This window comes from Vidua macroura, chromosome 4, assembly GCF_024509145.1.
Source record: "Vidua macroura isolate BioBank_ID:100142 chromosome 4, ASM2450914v1, whole genome shotgun sequence".
NCBI lineage: Eukaryota > Metazoa > Chordata > Aves > Passeriformes > Viduidae > Vidua > Vidua macroura.
Genome location: NC_071574.1, coordinates 3,437,201 through 3,460,528, shown reverse-complemented (window position 1 = coordinate 3,460,528; position 23,328 = coordinate 3,437,201). Strand labels below are relative to the sequence as shown.

General features: G+C 44.0%; 1 protein-coding gene across 3 annotated transcripts in view; it reads right to left on the bottom strand.

Annotated features, from left to right (window-relative positions):
• The window catches only part of BMP2K (BMP2 inducible kinase), a 49,947-nt gene extending 30,463 nt beyond the window's left edge, over nt 1-19,484 (bottom strand). For all 3 annotated transcript variants that reach the window (XR_008436641.1, XR_008436642.1, XM_053974912.1), the window contains exons 1-2: nt 19,080-19,484; nt 329-447 (exon numbers count right to left, since the gene is read on the bottom strand). Coding sequence is in view for 1 of the 3 variants with exons in the window: in XM_053974912.1 (XP_053830887.1) it covers nt 329-447; nt 19,080-19,230 (270 nt within the window). In the remaining 2 variants the exon portion in view is untranslated. The remainder of the gene's footprint in view (nt 1-328; nt 448-19,079) is intronic.
• Between the last annotated feature and the right edge of the window lie 3,844 nt (nt 19,485-23,328).

The window sequence follows — 23,328 nt, the reverse complement described above, 5'->3', positions numbered from 1 at the left end:
GACATTAGACTTCAGTACTGAGAAAACAAAGAGCGATTTTCAGTTGCCACTGCAGCAGTGGAAGAAAGTCCTTTTGCTTAGGAAGCAGACACACTGACCAAATGGAATACACACATTTCATTTGAGTTATCAAATACATACTTGAATAATTCCTTCAGAAAATCATCATGCACCAACCCTAAAGCCAGCATTAGTTTCTGAAAGTGCTGGTGGAAAATCAGAAGCGCTGCATCAAAAGCAAGAGGTGCCTAGAAACACTGGAGAGACATTTGCTGCGTGTACACTACCAACTGACACATTCTCCAGTTCCAAGTAATGGCTTTCTTACCATAATGGTGATTTCCCTCTTGCAGATGTTGAGGTCTGGCATATTATTCACACACATCCTCTTCAGTGCGCAGCGCGTCCCGCTGGGTGTGCGCACCAGAAACACAGTGGAGAAGCCACCTGGAGAACACAAGTGCAAAAAGAAGCAGCTACCTGAGCTTCTTGGTATTCCTTTAGTCAACATCACTACATCCTAAGAATGAGTAACAAAGACTATGTTGCTCACTGAGTGACTAATAACAAACACTTCAGAATTTAAATAATTGTTACCTCAACCCATTTCTTTTAAATCGAGTATTCACGACAAAACCAAAACCATTCAAGTCTTAGTATTTTCTTACAACATTACATAAAAGCATTAGAAAAGCATTTTCACATTCAAATGAATTTATAAATCACAGAACAACTATGTATTGAGATATCAGCCCTGAAGTAATTAGAGTAATTCAAAAACCTGAATCAAGTCAAGGTATATTAATTCCCTAAACCCACATGCTAACATATAACAAATAAAATATTTAGGAAAAGTCTTGAGAGACGCTGAAGAAGTCACTTGACTTTTCAGGTTAGCCTCAATAGCCTCCCTGGACCCCCAGACAGCGCAAGCAACCAGTCCTAGAGAAGCATTTTTATTTAAAACCACACTCAATGTGCAGACTACAATTAAGCATTTTCTTACAACCAGTCCCACCAGGAACATTCTTAGTCTGACAATGGCATGAACTGGGAACCACACAGTCAAGCCCACTCCCCTCTGGGTTTCTTTTCTCTCTTCACTGGTAGAGAAGACTCAAGTAGGCAGGAAATACACACACAAGTGAAACAACCTACACAGGAAGTACTTCCCAATGCTCAGGACACCGAAGTGGAACCCAGCAGGGCTGTTTTAGCTGCCTCCTGTTAGCCCTGCCTGCTGCTCAAGGAGGCCACACTGGCATCACCTCAAGGCTCACATGCACAGCTTTCCCAGATTTACAGGAAATCCACCTCACAGCAGAGCCCATGTAAATCCCTGCCTTCCTTAACTGCTGCCTGATCCAAAGCCAACCAGCACCACAGGAACTCTGTACGAGGCCAGGAGCTTGGGTAGACCACCAGGACATAAATAAGTAAATTAAAATTATTAACTACTCAGATAATCAGGCAGCCAATTGAAAAGCACACATTTCATGGTGCCCAGTAGCATCTGCAAGCTGTGTTGATTAAGTATAGTGCACCTCATTTGATGCAAGTCTCATGTGCTTGAGCAAACAAGCACATAATCACTGCCACTCAAGAAGCTAAGCTATATTAAAAAATTCTCTTGAAAATTAAGTATTTATTATTTTTTTACTCTATTGTCATGTAGTCAAATGACATGCTAGGCTGTCAACGCAGAATAATTCAACAACCTCACCCTAGTTTACATAGGGCCTTCCTAAAAATTCACAAGACACCCACTCTTAACAGCTCAAGTTCTTAACACTGAACTCCAGCTGGCACTGAAATGATCCAAGAGGGCTCCAGCTTGGGGAATTCTGCCAGAGGGATGTGCAAGACCCTTGTTAGCAGAAGAACTTCTGTACTATCCTCACAATAAACCTACCTGGTTTTTAAGCACCAATAGACCAAAAATATAAAGCAGTAGTCAGATAAAGCAAACAACTCGTGATTTGAGGGTAATAATCACTTCTTGGCTTTTTAAGCCAGTTTAAGCCTTGAAGCCTTGAAATTCTCTCTGACTAGCAGGAGGACAAAACAGAACTCCAGATTTCAAGTCCCCCTGACAACTGTTCCAATGTAGCCTGAGCAAACAGGCCTAGGTAGAAACCTTCAGTGAAAAGCAGCAAAACCCTAAATGCTGAGCCAAAGGCTGCTCTTGCCATCAGGTGGCAATATCAGCCAGCAGTTGAATCCTAGGGACTGAAAAAGCAGACCTGGTCCTGTTTTGCCAAGAAGCAGATCCCTGACCTTGAATGGTTTGCCATCAGTAAATACCACTGCTTTAAAAATCCTTTCCTGCAAGAGTCAAGGGGCACAACCCTGAGCAAGACCCGACTAGGTGAACTGTCCTGGTTTCCTCACTGCTCCCCTTCCTGTTCTCTCCCCTCCCACTGGGCCGTGTGGGGCTCAGCTGCTCTCTGGTATTCAACACAACAAGAAGCTTCATCTCTTTCAGTCTTTGATTTCCACCAAAGTCACTCGAAGTTTAAATCCTCCCAACGACAGCTACATTGCACTTTTCCCTGGAATGCTTAGTAAAAAGTCTTTCTATAGAATCTATAGTTAGATAAGCCAACAGATACTTAGCACAATTAAACTCCTTAAAAAGCTCACTCATCCTTCTTACCCTTCTTTACTTGAACTGTCTTTATGTCACCTTATCTATGCACTTTTAGGATCATCTTATCAGCTAACTAGAAATGATTCAGGCTTTTTTTTTTCCGGGCTAATTGTTTTGTTTGTTTGTTTTCAATGAAATTCTACATCAGCCACATGTGTTTGGTTTTTTCCTATGTATATTTAAGGTCAACCTTGAGTAATTTCACAGGCCTCAACATGCCGTTTACACCTTATCATGTTACATTCCTGAGACTCAAACCAGGAAACAGTGGAGCTGTCAGAATTCTAAGCACCCTATTTGCTTACTCAGGTAGAACAAAATAAGGCTGAAAAATCTTCCAGTGACATTACCATCGTTCAGACTGCCGAGAGCCATTTTGTGGAGACAGTCTAGAAGAATAGTAACAAAGATATTCTGAATACAGTTACACATATTATGCATATACAGACAACACCTTTTTTTACATCATACAGATTTCTTTCAAACATACAAAAGCATCAAATATTGTTTCTCCAAGTAGTGAATTCCTTGACTATATATTCAAATCTACAGAACTTACGGCACAGAAGGATTTTACCTCTATAGTAACACACAGCAACCATTAATCACATACGTAAAAGCTGAAGCAGGAATGGCAGCTACTACACTGTAAATGGTTCCTTACAAATCCATTAAAACTTAGCTATTTTGGAGAGGTGACTGAGTTTTTAGCATCCATTTCCATTCAGAGAAGTAAATCCTCAAATGTATGTTTTGATAAAGCTAAGGATTCTACAAAAGTATATTTTCGGATACAATATTTCCATGTGGTTTTTCTGTACATTTCAATACCTAAAACTAATGAAGAAATAAATGTGTACATCAACAGATCCTAGTCGTTCTCATGTGCCTATGCAATGTGGACAGTTAGGTATTTAGGAACTTCCTCAACAACTCAGTATGATCTTGGGTTCAGGAGGACAGTTTTTGAAGACATAAAGCCTTGGAGCTGCAAGCCCTAAGAGGAGTTCCAAGGCTGACCAGACTGCCTCCATCACAGCACAGTTCCACACTGGCTTTACATCCCTGTGGAAAGTTGTTCTTAATAAAGTTCAGCATAAAGCTGTTGTTAACAAAGCCCAACAACAACCAAAAAGATAGTTTCTTTCTAATTTGAAGCCCGCTGCCAAGACAGGCCCTCAGCTTCACATCACCTTGGTCAGGGAGATAGCCTTGTATCCCTCTCCACAAAGCTAGGATAATTGTTCAAGTACAATTATCTCCCTGTGACCTGTCTACCCACACGTACCCATCTTCTTCCCCAATTTTTCAAGAAGATGGCTACCCATCCACATGCTAATTTCCTTTAAAAAACCACGTCTGCCTTTATGGCATTCCAGATACTGCCCCATACAACGATTATTTCAGTATATTTGTCTGTGTCCTGAATAAATTTCTTCACTTAGCAACACTTTCACTGCTAACTGACTGGGAGAATCACTTGATGCCTGGTCCACTTGTGCATGTCTGCCCCCTGTTAGTTCCAGAGACAGATCTTCAAGATCAGGCTGAGCTGCAGCCAGAGCTGACCTGCTCCAGAAGTGACCCACCTCCCAGAACTGCACAGCCTTCCAAGCACTGTAGCTGCAAGCCCAATGCACTGGAAAGAACCATTTCATGGACTAGGAATCCACTCAAAACACAGAATAAGACCAGTTCAAGTACAAATGCTTTGAAACAGGCTCCTAGCAATACAAACAAATAAAACCTTACTGCAAGTCCGTTATGACGGAAAGCAGTAAGACCTTATTAAATGTTTTAAGCAGCCTTCTTCCACAAGAGGAAAAAAAACCCACAAAACCATAACAAAAAAAAGACACAAAAATCCCCACTAAAAACAAATATAACAACAAAAAACCCCCCACCAAACCAAACAAAAAAATAACTCCAAACATCCCCCCTTTCCCCCCAGCTCTAACCTCTATAACTTCTCTGGTACTCCAACACAAAAGAAACCAGCATCCAAAATGAAAGGACATTAAAAAGAAACTGCAAAAAGAACTAGTCCTTCTCCACAAAAAAAGCACAACCTCAAGAAAAACAGCTCTTCATATCCCATTCACTTTTGTATGGAAGACTGAAAAAGGCCCTTTTTCAACCTGCATCAAACAATATAACCATGTGCTGTTTTACCAGGCATTTGGAGTCAGCTCCTTTCTGCCACAGTTGAAGGTAAACCCATGCCAAGAGCTGCTTCCTGCAGCTCAGTTTTGACCCCACCTTCATGTTGTGTAAAACACACACCAGCACTCTGGCTCTTGAGAGTCCTTCCACGACCCTCATACACTGCTACGGTGCCACAGAGCCCCCTCTTCCATCTTGCTGCTCCATTTCCCTGGTGGTGCGCTGCCACAACATCCATAACTCTACATGTCCATTGGCATCTTATTGGGATAGGTTCACTGGTACAAATGCCCAGAACCTCCCTCCTCCCCACAAAGATGGCAGTCCTTCCCCTCAGAAGCACTGCCTTCTGTCAGCACAGATGCCATACTGCAGGCACTTTTAGGAGCAGCAGACTAAAAGCATACACAAGAAATACCTGAGTTTTGCATAGAAAATATTAATTTAATTCTTGAAGCTGTGCAGCTTTCCATCTGTTTTTGACAGCAAAGCCTTTAAAAACACACAGAATTCAAACATTTGAATTTCTCATCAGATTCCAAACACCATGTGATTGTTGACTGAGTAACCTTTAACAGAAACTTAAAATACCTTTTTCAAGCCTTATGAAAAATGTTTGATGGAATGTTTAGGTTTTGTCACAAGTTCCACCAGAGAAGGAAGCCACAGTTCTGTCTTCCCATTCCTGAAGCACCTCTGCATGAGAAGATGAGTTCATGTCCTATTACTAAAGGTCTGTTTTGCAGCAGTGCAACACCAACTCCTGCAGCAGCTGGTGCATGCCACATGCCAGCTTCCAGACTGTGGGCTGAGGAGCATCCAGTGTTCCCCATGCCAGAACACTGCCACACTCTGCTCACTCCAACACTGCTGCCCCGGTGACTGCTGGCCCTGAGCATTCCAGACCCCAGGAAGGTGCCAGATGTGACCTGCCCCCCAGCCCTGCTGTGTGGCTGCCAAGCCAAGCTGTAACCCCTGTGTGTGTGCTCCCTGCCTGGAAAGCAATGGAAAGCGGCTGAATGAAGGCAGCATTAACTAACACTGATCATATACACATCCACCTTTCCGTACATCTGTGCTTTTGTGAGCGTGCACATGGGCATGGATATTCTTAGTGAAGCTTACCCCACGAGCCTCAGTCAGGAGCACAAGGCTCTGAGACGCAGCTCCAGCCCAAAGAACATTTGACATATGCTGCTTCCAAGCTCAAGAGCTCAGCATTGCCCAAACCAAGAACAGAAGTAGCTCCCTACTTCTAAAATACTCCATTTCTACACACACATTTCAGTGTTGAGTATTTCTCCACTTTATTTTAAGCATGCAGACAATGCATTCCAAGGGCCATACCACTGCTCCCTTTCCCACTGCCCACACAAATTCCCACCATGTAACAAGCTGACTATCAGGGCTAGTTTAGACAAGTAGCACTGTTTTTCTCAAATCTGCATCCGCTCCTACGGCAGCGCTGGGAAAACAGCAGCTGTGAATCACATCCCAGCAGGACAACTTTGTGCAGCCACAGCAGGCAGGTCTGCCATGCACACCTCTGCTAATGGCACTGCTGCCCTGCCACAGGCTTGCATGTCTGGATTCCACTTCTCCCAGCATCAGCTGTAGGCCAACCTCACAAAAAAAAGCTCTGACAGAAGCACCAGCGACAGCCTGGGAGATCCAAGACACTTAAGTTACTGAGCAAGATGGCAAAGCTGAATTAAGGCCTGCTATAGACTTTTGTGAAAAGTTTCTGTGTTTATTAAGACCCATGCCAACCTTGAGATGCCCAAGATCCGGCATATCGAACAGCAAAAGGAACAGAGCTCTGTGTCCCGCAGTACAGCTCATCACCCCACCTGCTTCTCCACATCCAGGTGACTTGCTAGCCATGTTTGACTACTGCTTCCATGGCACCTTCTGCCTGACAGCCTTGGCTACTGGGCTGCTAGAGAAACAGAAAACACCCATTTCCTATAGCATATAAATTTCCTAACACACTTGCAATTCCTGCAGTAACCTAAATTTAAGGAAGATGAAAGCAGATTGACTGAAAAGCTCACTTAATGCATGCTTTTAAAAAATAAACAGACAAAACTTAAAAACCCAAGCATTTGCTACACCCTGCAAGGATGCATCCTATGCACCCAAGACAAAGTATTTTATTTCTTAGGGTAAAGCTGATGCCTTCTCATACCCTGGCTGGAAAAAGACCAAAAACCTCCCTGTATTTCCATCTTCAATCAAGCTGCTTGAGCGTTAGTCACAACCACTGTACTACTTTCATGTATTATATCATCACCACCTCCTTCTGTTCACTGGGGAAAAAAAAAATCTAACGCATTTAACTCTGCAACTATATTTAACAGAAGCTTGTATTTAAGTCAAGTAATACTTCCTTCCTGTCTATAAGGAAAGGACCACAGAAGGCTTCCAGCAGATCACCAACAGTTCAATTTACTTACTATGAAAATTATTGTTAACATCTACTTACTCACCTGTGCTTTTCACAGGAAAGCTTTTCAACTTACCCAAGACATTGATAAGACACCTACAATGAGCATCCAGTAACACTGTTTACAAAAAAAATCCCAAAACCTGAAAACTTTGAACAGCAGTTTTATCCTTTGCATGTCTTTCCCCATCTCATGTCTTTGTTCACTGAACTCGGCTCCAGCTGCAGTTTGGTCTGACCTGAAAACAGAGTGAGCTGGAAAACCACAACAAGGACATGATCAGTGCATATAGGCTCAACAAACACAGACTTCACCATTCTACAACGGTGAGGTTAAGAGCATGAACTCATTTCATTTCCTAGATGAACTTCAAATGTCATTCGCTACTTTTTTTATAAAGCTTAATTTTAGGTCCAGTATAATCAAAAAATCAAATATAGTTACCAATTAGTTAAATCAGCAGGTAGATAATATATAGCCAATATGCAAATACCATGACTTTTCAGTTTTTAACTGAACTTAATTGTCATACCATATAGTTACCAACCAGTTAAGAAAACAAACACCTTATCTCTACCAAACTCCTACTTGCTCTCTAGCTGGCCTTTCATTTTCCTTGAAATCACTGCTTTAATTGTGATTTCCATGTGGAGGGCAGGAATGCAAAGCCAAGCAGGGCTCTCTAACCTCCCCCATGACTAACTGTGCACTGAATGCCCCCGAGCCGCCGTGGCACGGGAACAAAGCTCCGCACACAGAGCCCGGCTCCGGCCCAGCGGCTGGTTCGCGGCGTCCTGGACCAGTGCCACCTCTGGCTGCCACACAAAGCAAGAGCCACCAGGCCAGGCAGACACAAACCAAGCCGTTTGTAAGGCTAGCGGCACTTCAGACTGAGGCAGATGTCACTGGAAGTGTCTCTGGTTTCCTCCTTTTCTAAGGCATCTTACACATACAAATGAGCAAGACGAAGCCCATCTCTTCCCTGCTAGGAAAAGCCTACAGTCTCACCCACCTTCACATCTGAGCATAATTCACTGACCATTTCATCCAGGAGCATGACTAGAATTAGACTGACTGCCTGGAATTAGTGCTAAAACATCCAATATGAATAATTAAGAAGGCTTTCATTACCATACCTCATAGTCTTTAGCTGCTGGCAAATACTGGCGCAGGTTTCAACTCCGGCATACCAAAGGTGTATGCTGAGATACAGAGTTAGTCAGTCTAAGAACAACAGGGGACCAGTAAACTTTAAGAGCACAATATCTGAGATCCAACCTGCTTACACCAATGAACAGAATTATAAGCCATTTTAAGCAATAATACTTCCTTGGGACCTGCATGGGGACAGGCAGTTCTTGAACCTCTACCTAGTACATGGTGAATACATTTGAATAGTCCTAATTGCATATAAAGCATCTCTCAAGACCTTGCAGCACTTCTGTGCTTGGGATTCCAAACTTCGCACTGTAACATTTGATAATTTTAAATAAACAATACACGTAAATTTCATAACAGTAAGCAGCTTGATAATTTTCAATAAATAAGCAATGGTGCAATGGAAACAGGATTACAGATAGAGTCGAGATTACCAAAATAATTTAGTAACTCTCATATAACTTGCATGTTTCAGGAAGCCAGTCAACAGTGGTAACTCAGAACAAGGGAGTTATTTATTCAAGGGACTGATCAGGAAACTCATGGGTTTGGGGAAATCTCAGAAAATCAAAGTGTTAGGACCCAACTACCATCTAAACTCAAATATGTCCTTCAGCAAAAGCCTCCTCTTAAAAAGGCAGCCATACAATTTGATGTCAGTTTAACAAAACAGCAAGTCATAAGAAAAGCGTAAAATGTCTAATGGAGAAATCAAATATTTGAGGAAAGCACAAAGCTGGGAGGATAATACTGTGAAGTCACACCAAGATGGATGGAACTCAAAGGCTACAAGACTAGGCCAAATAAAATGCAGTAAACTACTTCCTTTTGAGTTGCCAAAACAACATAAACTTGCTTTTCTATCTTCAGATTGCCTAAGACGACTCTGGATAGCTCTTTCTGGGATCGAATACTCCTCCCATTGCTTACAAAAGTTCTCATGATATAATAACCAAGTGATAGTTCATTTAACCTCACAGCCAAGTTGAAGGTGCCAAGTCTTTAGATGCAGACTGTGCTACTGAGCTCTAAGGAGACACAACAGCATGGCTCAAAGAAAGCCATTATTTCATTTGCTTTTCTCCAAACAATTAATTTTCCTGCACATCACACAAACCAGAACTGATCCCATGTCTAATGCTGACACACTAAATTTCATTCACTCTTCCTATTCTAGTCTCATGAACACACATTGTATTCAGGTCAGGTTCTTATACATACATATCAGCAAAGTAGAATTTAGTGCCTTACATTCTTTCATTATTTATTTGCTCTGCACCACTCTCATAGTTATATGCAAGTTAATCATCCAGAACAAGAGAAAACTTGTTCAGCAACAATTTCTCTAAATAAAAGCACATTCAGTTTTTCAACCTGCAGGAATTGCAAAAGAACATAAGAAAATGTCATATTAATCACTCACTTGCAAAGCTATTTTTTGTTTCATAAGAAGCAAAACACTGCAACAATTACTCATTACAACTGCTACTGAAAGACAAGATACACAGATAAAAATCACAGCCAGAGTAACAAATTTTTTAAAATGAGTCAGTTCAACAGAACTGAAACAAACCAGGAATTGAACCATCCATGTGTTTTGGCACATGCTTGGTAGAGACTTGCCTATTGAAGTTTCTAGGCACCACAGGAACAAATCCACCCATTTAAATAACAAGCAAGTTTGGAAGGAAGCCAAACATACATGACTCTGAATAAAATCTCCTCAAGCCCTGTAACATCAGAATTCCTACCTTAGTTTTACATGTGGCAATTAAGGCACAGCATGTTACAGAAGAGATGAGGAAGAAGCTATCACAGAGCCAGGACGTTCCAAACTCTACCTGTATCTCTTGTACAGACTCATATGACTCAGGGCAAATCCCTTCATCTTTGTTTCTCCATCTCTGGAGTAATGACTCTCCACAAAAGCCAGCTCTTTGCAGCAATACCAGCTTTGAAGATACCTGTTGACGAGCAAAGTAAAGATTGCTCAGATGTTCACCCTCACTTGTCTCTATAATAGTTTCTTCAGTACTTTCACCACTAGCCTCAGAAGCAAAGCAGACCTAAATGATCAGCAAGACTAAGGGAAGACTCTTCTACCTTTACAGGGAGAACACTCCCAAGTCTGCCAATTTTCAGTTCCACTACACAAGAGTGCTTTAACACATGATGCTCAAGGACAAAGCAGCAGGTTTTCTGCTATCAAACCAAAATAAGTATTCCTTATTTCATTATGACAGTCACCTAGGATCAAAGCTAGGTTTTTTTTATTTCCAGTTGGCAACCTTCACTTTTCTACTTTCCTCCACCCTGCCTCTGTTCAGAAACCCAGTTTCACAGATGAACCCACCCATATCCAAGACATCACACTGGAACTAGAAAAAAGTAACCAACCTAGACAAGCATGAGCAAGGAACATGAGAATGTGGAGAGGAAGGGAAAGGTTCCTACCTCCTTAACCAGATGACGAACACTGAAGGAGACTGAAATCCATTCCCAAGGCAACCAGGAAAACAGGAGCAGAGGAATTCATGCTCTTTTCTTGTCAGCAGCCAGACAGTGATGCAGAGAAACACAGACCCTCCTTGGAGGACAGCAGGGGTTTCAGGATCACTGCACGTCTCCATGCGCCGGAGGAGAAAATGCAGGACAAGCCATCTCTACCACAGCGCAACAACCGAGCAGAGATGATGTGACCTGCACCGGGGCACTGCTGCTCTGTGCTGCTGGGACCTGCAAACCACCCTCAGGCTGGCAGCTCCAGGCATCACTAACAGGCAAATACCCCAAACACATCAGGAAGCAGCTGTTTATCCAGCACATTGATAGTTTTTAAACTAAGCCCACAGACACAAATGAGGAAAAGCTTCCATTTCATAATGGATGCTTGCAAATCTAATAGTTTCTTAGGAAAAGGATGACATCTGAAGCAATCCAGTTACAATCAGGCAAGCGATTGACCCTGCCTGTGTTCTGGGTTAGTTCCCAAGCTGCCATCCAACTCTTACACTGCCCTTTGGCAGGTACAGAGCATTCATAGTGTCAGTTAACACAGCTCAGCTTACAAACACCAATTCCTTCAACTGTGGCAGCCTGCTTAGCTAGAACATTACAGAGGCAAAAAATAGCTACAGCAAGTAAAATATAGCACAAGGTTAAGGAATTAGGAGAATGAAGATAAACAAAACACTGTAAACTAAAGCGATGCCAGAGACAAGCAGCACAACCTAACTGAGCACCTCCAACACCTCCCTTCTGAACCAGAGATGACATCTATTCAGCTGCAAGTGAGACACCCATCAAAGAGCATATGTGCACATGTACAGAGCCAACCAACTTCTACAGCTGGAAAGGCAGCTGAGCTCACTCAGTTAAGGTGCTTATGCAATACAACATGCTCGTTCTTCCCTGCTGCCAAAGCCAAGCATGCCAGTGACCATGCCATTCCCTAAACACTGAGCCCCATCCCTGGTGTTAACTTCTCTTCTCCATGCACAGAACCAGTGCAGGAACCCTTCCCTGTGGGCAACATACAGGTTACTGACTGACAGCTCTGCTAGTACACTGACAACAGCCCAGAGAAATACATACCCTCTTCCCACAATTACTGGCTCCCAGTTAATGTGTGTCTGAAAAAGAATTCTACTGCTTTTATCCAACCATTTTCCTTTTCCAACATGCAAAACACTGAGATTTAATAAAAAAAAAAAAAAAATCAGTTAAACCAGTAAAGCACACCAAAAAAACTTTAAGATCCTGTACAGCTTTTTTTTAAAAGCTTTGCCATGTCCTTCGCAGACCCAGCTAACATAACCTCCATTCTCCCATACTGCCTTATCCTATAAGGGTGTCCAAGAGCTTTCTCCTGCAACACATCTGCACACATACCCTCCCCTTACAGATACTGTAACATCAGCATTCTTTATCAAAATGCATCTGCAAGGAAAAAGGCAAGTAGATGGCACACACATTGGCACATCCGTTTTTCTTCAAAATTTGGCAAAGAAAAGATGGTTTGAATATTTGTGTGATATTAACATGATACTGCTAAAAATGAAGTTCCTCCTCCTGTAGCCATCTCTCAGCCACTAGCCTGAAAACTTAGCTCGGAATTACTAGATTCCTCTTTACTTAACTACTGCTGGCCACACAAAAACTAAAGGGATAGCATCCTCAAAAAAGACCATAACTGTGTGCAGTTAACAGAGGCGTAACAAGACCCGTCCATATACACACGATGCAGGAAGGAGTGTCCGCAGGGCATGCAAGAAGTAATAACTGGATAATCAAAGAGCATTAGACCACGTGTCCTAAGAGCTGAACTTGGCCCTAGCTGTACAATAGATGCCTTTGTCAGCCTACAGATGTTTCCCAACCTGTTCGTTTCTCCACCCATGTCCCAGAGGCACACAGCAGCTCTGAAGAGCTGACTGCAAGAGCAACTGTTCTGCCCAAGTGCCACCACAGTGTTCAGCACACCAGATGTGTGACTGACTGAACTGAGTTGGAGCTTCATTCTGTGGGCTACATTATATGAAAATAGACATTTACCTGCATATTGGTGTAAGACAAGGATCACATACAAAGCACCAAACTGCTTTTTGTTTGCCTGCTCATTGCACAGAGCACAGCTCCATGCTGCGCTAGCCAAACAACGCTCTTTTAGCACCATGTGAACTGCCTTAATGAGGCTCAGGAAGTCCCAAGAAAATCCCCACACGCAACAGCACAGGCTCCCCAGCTTTCACCACCAAGAAATCAAGTCTAGCTTGGTCCAGGATCTCAGCACCTGCCAGTCTGCAGATATACTTGATGTAAGGCAGCTGTGACTATTTTGGGGCGTGTAGAAGAGCTTCATGTGTATTGTATTATGCTTTCAGCCAAAACAAAAGTCAGTTTCAAGTACTCACTCTGCTTTTTCTCTTTTATATCTTGAACTGGAACAAACCCTATCTCCTACTCCATTATTAGCAAAGCAAAACTGTTAGAGACAGAACAACAGGCTTGACCTTTACAGTCATGTGCAAACAGATTCAGAAATGTTTCACTCTGGGAAAAAAAAAAAATCGACATGACCAAACCAACTGAAATGCCACAAGTTAGTTTTCCAGACAGCCTTCCAGCTCATAATCCACCTAAACAACTGGAAATAAACCAGCAGCTTCCACAGAGCAGCAAGTCACATGCAATAACCAAATAAACCAAGACCAGTACTGTACATGTCACCTTGTCTCATAGGATAACACTAGCACACGCCAGTGGAAGTAACCCCACACTAGGTATATTCATAACACTTGCCACAGAAATAAGCTCTCCCAGAGCTAAAAAACTTGGGCTACACCTTGTGGAATCACTTGGAAGTACTGAAGTTCACAGATCCATTACAATGGCATCTCTCTCTATTTACCTCTCCAGAAAAAAACAACAACAAACAAGCCCCACCTCGAGAGGAGATGAAGAAGGTCAGCTATACAACAGCCTGCTTCCAAATTTACAGCAGCTGCTGGAGCTGCAAATGCTCACAATATCTCGCTCTGGGGACCAAAAATGATGGTATGAGAGTTCAATTGAGGTGGGGGTTGACAAAGGCCAATAGAATCTTATGCACAATACTCAATTTGTTTATTTGCATTACAAACTGAACTGCTACTGCTGAGACATAAGGTAGAAAAAACCAAAAAACAACAGAACATTCAAGACTACCCCAATTTCAAGATATGTTTGGAAGAACTTAAATAATAAATAAATAACTTCAATAAAGTATCTACAAACACAGAGCACAAGAGCTCACAAAACAGGACTTGGAATTCCTCTCAATTACCGTTACATTTTTATTAGGCCTCGACTAGAACAGTATGAATGTAAGAGGCAAACCGAATCATAAGAGTTGTCAAGTACTTGCAAAGACTACACACAATTAAAGTAGGACAGTAGAACTCACAGGAAGCTCATTCCTTCACTGGTGTAAGAGACTGGAGGAATGGTTGAGTGGCTCAAAATAACTGGGCAGGAAGTGTGTGGGGTAACAAGGTGAGCTTTGCATAGGTGAGGCAGCCACTGCTTCTCCCCTGGCCCCCTGGGGTTCTGTTAGCCTCTGGTCCATGCTGTAATGTTCTGACTGACCCCCTCCCTGCCCCAGAATGGCACTGACTGACTCATGTCCTTACCCAAAATGGCACTGACCAACCCACTGCCTTCAGTACCCAGACCTGCTGAAAGGTTTTGTCTGGGAGAAAGTCAAGCTGACCCCCAGAGTGAGTAGAAGGGGAGAGAGCTACTGACCCTCTGTGGCTTAATGACCAGTTTGTTACTGAACATCCTGGGAATTTGGTTGTTTCTCTGCACACCACCTAGAAGGAATCGAGCTACTTTCCCTATTGAGAGGCCCCCTTTCAAAGAAAATTGTGCTTTAACCGCCATATCTACTAAACAAAGCAAACATTCTATTATACAAACATGAACGAATGAACTTTTAAGTACTTAATGAAGTACCTAACAAATGAACTTTACCACTTGAGTGGCCCTTCCCCTGCCTCTCTAGTCCTACACACAAGGTCACTTAGAAAAGCAAGGCCTCCTAAGCCACAGCAGCAGAGGCTCAACACCACACAGCTCCAGACTCACCGCTTTATCAGCCTAGACAATAAAAATAAACCACTGTACCCACTACCACACAACTTCTTTCCACACACAACAGGGCAAAGCAAAGTCACAGCAAGAGACCAGTGAAGCATCATGTTCACTCTTTCCTATCCAGAGCAAAGAGCTGCTCTGCATCCCCTCTGGGTACCTCTGAGAGCAAGGGGCATGCAGAACTACCCACTTCTTCAAGGTGCCTGCCCTCTCACCTCCACGCTCCTCAGCAATCCACTGGCTGGCAAGAGCATGAGCTGCTGCGTGGGGAACACTACACAGCGCTGCTTTATTTTGGTAAGATGCAACAGCGTAGACCCCACAACTCCATTAACCAATTCTGAATGAAAACAAAAAGCAGATGATGACCATCTTTCCCCATCCACAAATCAGCTTCCAAACCTAGCCAGTCAAGCATGAGAAGGAAGCTGAAGAGTCTGCTGGCCTTTTTTTACAGTTGTAATTGCCTCTTTCTAGCTTCATCTGCACTTGTTAAAAACATACCCTTATACTCAATTACAACACTTCCCATAACCTCTTTGGTCTGTTCGTGGTACAAAGACAATTTAGAACCTGGCAAAGCCTTTATTTATTCAGTTCCAACATCTCAAACCTAGCCAAGCAATAAAGACAGTAAGACAAATGAGCATCTTGCAATGCCTAGCTTTATAGTAGGCAGAAAAATTACTTTTACTGCAGTTATTAAGCAAAAAGGACTTAGTGAAGTCCAAGTCAAGGCAAACAACTAAGTAAGTAGTATCACTATATCAAGCCACAACTTTCCATCTCCTCCCCATGTAAGACAAAAATATTTTGAGAACTTGCTAATTTTAACATTCCTTTTCACTCTTCACAACAAACTGTTCTGCACTGACATTTGAGATAAACTTTCAAGCATGTTTTATATCTGGCCACTTCCAGTTTGCTGCAATTTCTGAACTGTAAAGTCTTTTTCATTATTGGAGTTTCTATAACTGCAGTTCCCCATGCAACACCTCTAACTTTCAACAGAGAACTCCCTGTATTTTTATTAGATTTCACTTTCCAAACTTGAGCTGTATTGCCAATAGTCTGCTTCAACAAAAAGACAGAAAGACAAGGCCTTCACTCTGTATCAGTAATTTATTCCACATATTTCTGCCTTGCCCTCAAAATGGACAGGAATTAATTTTCTACATCAAACCTTAAACCAAATTAACTGCTTCCCCCCCATCTCTGAGAAATAAAAAGTAACAGTACATACCTCCATCCAACAGCATACTGACCACTAGGTTATGGAGGCCAAGAAGTCATCAGAGAATAGGTGTTTAGAACAAAAGAAACCATCTAACAGCCTAATAACTACAGCTCTTCAACTTTACACCTTCTTTAGTCAAAAGGATGCATTTCCTTTATATAGAATTATACTTTATTCAGAACAACTGGATTATAATGCTCCACACTTCTACCTTTAGAACACTGCAATAAAACCATTTTGTCAAAGACTACAGAAAAGCATCTGGAGGGCAACACTTGTATCAACACAAGAAATCTACCCAAAGATCCATCACTGCAGCCCAGGAAGGTCATTACAACCCCAGCTGTTCGGTATCACTACTGCCAGTCCTCCAGTTCCCAGGAGCCTCAATCCTCCACAACACCAGGAGCTGCCTTCCTGAGACTGCTCAGAACAGAAGCTGGAAAGAGGGTGGGGGTTAAACAGCTTGCATGAAATAGACATCTCATGCTATTAATTTTAATAGCTAATAAAAATACAATATACTACACCTCTGCTAACAGAACACTGTATCTCCTCTTAAATAGATTTGTTAAGAACTTTAGATTCATTAACTGGATCTCTCATTAATGCTTCATAATGCAAGCTCTAACTTGGATGGATATTAGCATCTTAAATGCTATTTCATCAGCACTGAGTAATAGGAACTACCTGACAAGTTTACAAGCCTCGGTTAAACTGGGTTTCAGAAACTGAAAGAAAAAAATGCCTTGTGCAAAGAGAACAGGAAAAAAAAAAAGTTTTCACCTCTCCCCTCCCAAGAGAAAGATTATTAAGCAGGGGATTTGTGAAGTGTTCAGCATTAGTTCCAGGTAGCAGTATGACTAATGTGACAGCAGTAACACAATTATTACTATTAAATGCTACTGAGGCAAGGGATTGACTGTCAACGAGTTATTCCTGGATAAAAAGCCATCTCCTGACCCATAAAGCCTTGTACCAGTTAGGAGCACCCAAGGGCCACCTGGACACTCAACCACAGAGCCCTTCCCCTGCCCAGCACACACACAGCCCCTGTTACAGCCCAGCTGCTCCCCGACAGTCAGAGGAGCTGGGAGAGCCCGGCCCCTCCTCCCTCATGTCCCTACTTCCCCAACCCTGCACTTGTGCCACCTGTTGTTTTCTTATCCTCCAGGCCCCTTTGGGTCCTCCCTACTGACCCGCTCCAGGGGTACCTCGGAGACTTTTCTCAGGATGCAGCAAATTTGCACTGCCCCAACCCTTATCAGTTCTCATCCTAAACATCCATACTCAAGAGACCACATAAAACCTGAAGGGGAAAAAAAAAAAAAAAAAAAAAAAGCAGTAGAAAACAGCTTTCAGACTCAAAAGTAGGAAGTTAATTCACACAACAGTCACATGTTAAAATTTGGACTTCCCCTGGCCCCAAGAGCTATCAATTTGTTTCTGCCAGCTACAGAAAGGAAAAAAAACCCATAATCTCTAGTGACTCTAAACACAGAACATCATGACAAAACTTTTAATGATGTGCTACACTAAACAAAGCACTAGAAAATTTCTCTCCTTTCCACTACACACGTTTTCTGTGATACCACCTCAATTTGTTCAAGAGCCTGTTGTCTTTATTTTTTTAAAAAAGTCCCTAACTTGTCATCAAGCCGTGCCAAGACATGACCTTCTGTCAGACCTTCTTCCAATGACTTGGAAGTAGTTCCCAGCAAGGACCACCCAGACCTTAGGCAACGAGGTATGCAGTTGGCTAATTCCTGACACCATCTTCACACCCTAAATACAAAACACTGCATTCTAAATATTGCGTACCAAATCCACTTTACTATGAAAATCATTCCTAGACAGCAATGAAAATATAAGTGCCACTTCTGTGTTCCCGTTCCAATTAGTAATATTATCTCCATGCACTTGTTAAAACCACATCTTAAATCTCCACCAAGAAATGCACATAATCAGTGAAAGTTAACTGGTACACTTACACATAAATATACTTAGGCATAGTCTAAGCAACACACAGACGAAATCGACAGAGATGTATTATTTCATCCACAACATCCCAAGCAGCGCACTGTAAACATTCAGTAACCGTAAAATATACAGAACTAGCCCTAAACTCAGTGACCTGGGAGGCGAATTACACTTGACACATCACATCAATTACCAGCTCTGGGAGATGGACACCGCACTGTTTCCCCCACACAGTGCAAAACTCAAAAATGGCCCTTCTGATGGTGTCCCATGCCAGCACCTAGTGAAGCAGTACAGCTAAGAAAGTCCAGCCAACCCCATGGCTACAAAAACCCACACAACTCTTCCTTCAGTCCCAGTGCAAGTCCGATGACATGGAGTTCACCACAACAAGCACAAGCCGAACACCCTGCAGCGAGGGGAGGCTCTACACCACAACCTGCCAGCACTGCACTTCCACTCGTGACCGTGACACCAATCTGCCGCCTTACACCAAGGAAGACCAGGAAATTTATTCTGTCGGGTTTGTTTGGGTTTTTTTTGTTTTTTTTTTTTTTTTTCTTCCAGAGTAGGGGGCAAAAGCAAAAGACGCAGGCTGACGGAGGCGCCGGTGACACCTCACCCTGCCTCACACACCCAAGGCAGCGAGCCGGGGAACTCCGAGCGCCCTAACGAGCCCCCCGGCCCAGGGAGCGGCCGAAGCAGCACAGCCCAAAGCCCCGCAACCGGCTCCCCGCCGGTGAGCGACTCCGCGGGGCCGGGAGGGCCCGGCTCCGGCCCGTCCCCGCCGCCCCCGGCCCGTTCTTACCTTCGGCAAGCGGCTCCTCGGGGGTCACCTGGTACCGCCCCACCGCCAGCGCCCTGCCCAGGGCCACGCCGCTCCCGGAGCCACCGCACGCCGTCCCGCCGCCGCCGCCGCCGCTCCCCTCGGACTTGGGCATGCGAGAAAACTTCTTCATGGCGAGCGGAGAGCCCCAGGAAGAACCGGGGAGGAACCGGAGGCAAGCGGCGGTGAGGGGGTGCCCCGCTTCACATGCCGGCCGCGGCACTCGCCTCTCCTCGCCCGCCGCCGGCTCCTGAAGGGGAGGAAGAGAAGGAGGAGGAAGAGAAGGAGGAGGAGGGGAAAGGAGGAAGGAGCAGCCAACAGCTCCGGGCGGCCGGGGCGGCTGAGGGGACGCCGCGCGCTGCGCCGGGAGCGGCCGCCCCGCCGGCGCGCGGCCTGACGGCGCAGGCGCAGGCCCGCCCCTCGCGAAAGTACCCGCCCGGCCGGAAGTGCGGCCGGCCCTGCACGTGCCGCGGGAGCGAGGCGCGAGCCCGCCCCTGCCTCACGGGGGGCCCCCCGCGGTTTTCCCGCGCGTGGGGCGGCGCGCGCTGCCTGAGGGGAAGCGGCGGGAGGCGCTGAGGGGGGACGCGGCCCCGGGGGGGATTCGCGCGTCGCAAACCCCACCCTCAGGCTGGCCCCTCACGGCGTTCATCGTGCTCCACCGACCCAGCCGGGACCGGGACGTGCCCTCGGGAAGGAGTCTGCGGCGAGCAAAGCGGCGTGGAGACGGTGTGGTAGTGATCGAGGTGGTAAAAATGGCTCTGCGCGCCCAGGGCTGTGGAGCCTCTAGGGGTCTGTGGAGTGCTTCGAAGGGAAACCTCAGGGGGGTGGTGGAGTCTCCTTGTCTGCCGACATTCCAGTCTCACCTGGCTGCTTCCTGGGTCACGTGCTCGAGGTGACCCGGCCCTGGCAGAGTTTGGATGATCTCCAGAGGTCCCTCGCAAACCTAACCTAAAAATCTGTTTATGTGGGAAATACGTGTGAAAAATGTTGATGACGGGTATGAATCCCAGTGGTGTGTCTCCGCATATGCTCTGCACACAGGTTTGAAGGTGACTGAAAAGAAGGGGTGAAATTACAGGTCTGGACAGGTAACCATCAGCAATGAAATTTAAAATATACATTTCCCTTCTGTTGAAGTGTACTGACCAGCTGCAGTTTCTCTACAAAACAAACCAGGGGATTTTCCACCACTGATTCACAGTGCCCAGGCTGATTTCACGTGGGAGTCCCCCCGCCGTGTGCAAATAAAAATGTGGTACTTGTGTGGTTTTTTTCTCCTTACCAAATGAAAACATACAGGAAGACCAAAACTGGTAAAGGACACTCTATCAGTCTCTCATAGGAATGAATGAAGATGAATTTTTGGCACTGACAGTGGTAATTTAACAAAAACAACCTTTCCCACTGAACAGGTAAGTTTTGGATGAATATCACTTAAAGCCACTGGTTCAGTAAAAACTTCGGAGAGATCCGAAGTGCAAACATTCGGAATGATGTTTCAGTAACCAAATTAGTTTCAGCTTAACCATGTTGCCACACTCTTAGTGAGTAGGAAAATGACAGTGTGTCTGTACTGAAGGGACAACCTGTCACATATGGAAAGCACTGATAAGCTGTTTGCATGGGCAGTCCCCTTTCTGAGGTTGCTGATGTCCTCTCAGTAACAGCAGATCAGTTCTTCAGCAGCATACAGAGATTAAATTGCAGTTTTCCTTGGGAGAGAAGGGAATTTTCAGTGCAGATGAAAGGAGCAGAGTTCAGTAAGTGGGATGACATAAGCAGGAGTGTTGTGTTAATGAGGGCATTCCTACCATGGGATGTGCCTGTGCCTCTTAGACATTTAGGGATCTCTTTGAGAAAAAATGCAGCTAGGTTAAGAGCACGTACGTTTGGTGCCACTGGCCGCTATGATTTTGGTGGTGCTCAGTAAAAATAATGTATTTCCTAAAAGCCACTGTGCCTTTGAGAGTACAACTGGCTTTCAGGTTGAAGTAGGAGGTTGAATTATTGCTGGAGTTATTTATGGGCCGGAGAAAATGAGCCCTCTTGTTACACTGGGATTAACGCTGCTAATCTCTGTCTTGGCATCCTGGAGAACACAGAGGTCCCCTCCTGGGCATAGCTGGCAAATGAGTGTGTCAGCAGTGCACACTGAGCTGCACTTGTGAGCGTGTAGTGGCTGCAGGGCTGGCTGGTCTCCTGTCAGGAATCTCCAGGAGCTGTGTCACCACTCCCTCACAGTGTTCCACAGCACTAAATGGGTTTTTCCTGTGAGATGCCAGCATGTCTTCATGTTAGGGAGTCCCTTTTATTTAAGTATAGATCAAGGAAGTTTGGTAATAGGGAGGATTTTGACAACTCACTTAAAAACACAGGCCTGACCCTCCAAGCAGGTAACTGAGTGATAATTTTACATATGTCAATAGGCCCCCTCTCTTTTGTTTAAATCCTCACCTGAGCAGAACAATATTGTGACATTTCTAGAAGCTATATTAATTTCCAGAAAGGAGGAGTTGTGAGCTGTCTTTCACTGATGGTGTGAAACCCAAAGTAAACTTTGCTCTCCCTTACTGAGGTGAAACCTCTCCTTTGGTTCAGTCACAGCAGGGATGCTTTGGTCTCCTGCATCTGCAAAGTGTGCAGCAAACCCCACCTGTTTAATGCAACACGTTTGGCAGTGTGACAAACAGATCAGAAAGGTGCTTACACTACTTAAAAAACAAACCAAACAAGTTTTAGTACCTTGAAAGTACTCACAAGCAGTTATTTTCTGATTGATGTAAAACAGTACACGGTGTGAAGAAAAATTTGGTGATAAAGAACAAAAATCAGAAATACAAATCCTGGATTTAGGAGAGATCATTCAGTGGGGGGATGATGGCCTATGTAAATTTTTTTTTCTTAAACTGTCAACTTGATGAATCATGAAATCACAGGAGCTACTCAGATTTCATTAAAAAAAAAAAAAAAAAAGAACAATATGACAATAGAGGCAATCCTGAGCTTTCACTGCACAAAACATAGTACCAGTCACCTCCTCTGTATGTCTCCACCACAATATTGGAACATTTTGCTTCTTCCTTCCTCTTATTGCTTGGGGTCTAAAATGTAGATATGTTCCTCCACTTTAAATAGTTGTGTAGTGGCAGATCTATATGGCATATAAATGATCCACTTGCTGGCCCTGTTCAGCACAGAGCACACATCCTGAAGGTTCTGTCCCCAGTTAGAGTCACAGGCGCAGGTCTGGAGGGGTTTTTAATACAGCAGTAACTGTGCTCTCCACGTGCAGACTGCGAGAGCCACTGCTTGTGTCAGAGAGTGTATCCATAACTTTATTTCCAAGCCCTGGAAATGTCGGTTCCGCCTGACTCGCGGCCCGCAGAGCACCTGCCTCGCCTCAGACCTCGGACAGCTGTCCTGTCCCTGGGAGCAGAGTGGGGCAGCTTGGAGTAGATTGCTCACCTCCACGTGTGAAGAACTTTGCCACCTATAAAATCAGTGCAGTGTTTAGCTAGACCACTGTAAAACCTTTAAGGATTTGTGGAGGAGAGCTCTAGGTGAGAACACTGCTTGAACATGAAACACCAGATACTTCACGTGCGCTGGGAGTATGAAACGTGATGGTTTAATCCTCTTTAAACTGAATGGTTGAAATGCCGGCACCTTGATTTCTGTTTATCGAGCATTTCTTTCCTCACATCTCTCCCTACTCATAACTCTCCTCTGTACAATACATGAATTTGTTTTAAATCAATCCCATGAGGATAAAATAACTTCCTGCAAAAATATTTTAAATCCATTACAGAAAGTATTTATTAAGGCAAAAGAGAAGTAGAAAACTTCCTTTGTGTGGGTGTTGTTTTGGAAATGTCTCTTGCTGCTTCTGGATAAACTCTCTTCATTCTAATTACCCAAACTGAGTGTTAGAAACAAAAGGAAAAAGTTCTAATTTTATAGAAATATTTCCTTTATGTATTAAAACTTTGAAAGAAATTGGTAATAGAGGATCTCAGGTGTACAGCAATTACTGCAGTAAATTGGTTTTTTTTGTCTTATGTGGGTATGTGAGGGTTATTTTCTATTTTGTAATAATTCAGTCAGTGCGAACGAAACACTGTCAGAGAGTGGGTTTGCCCAATAAGCTCTTGTAATTCATTTTCCTCTCTTACTGTTTCATTGTTTTGCTGTTTTGCTTCTGGTCCCCTGACAGCCATGAGAAACATCATTT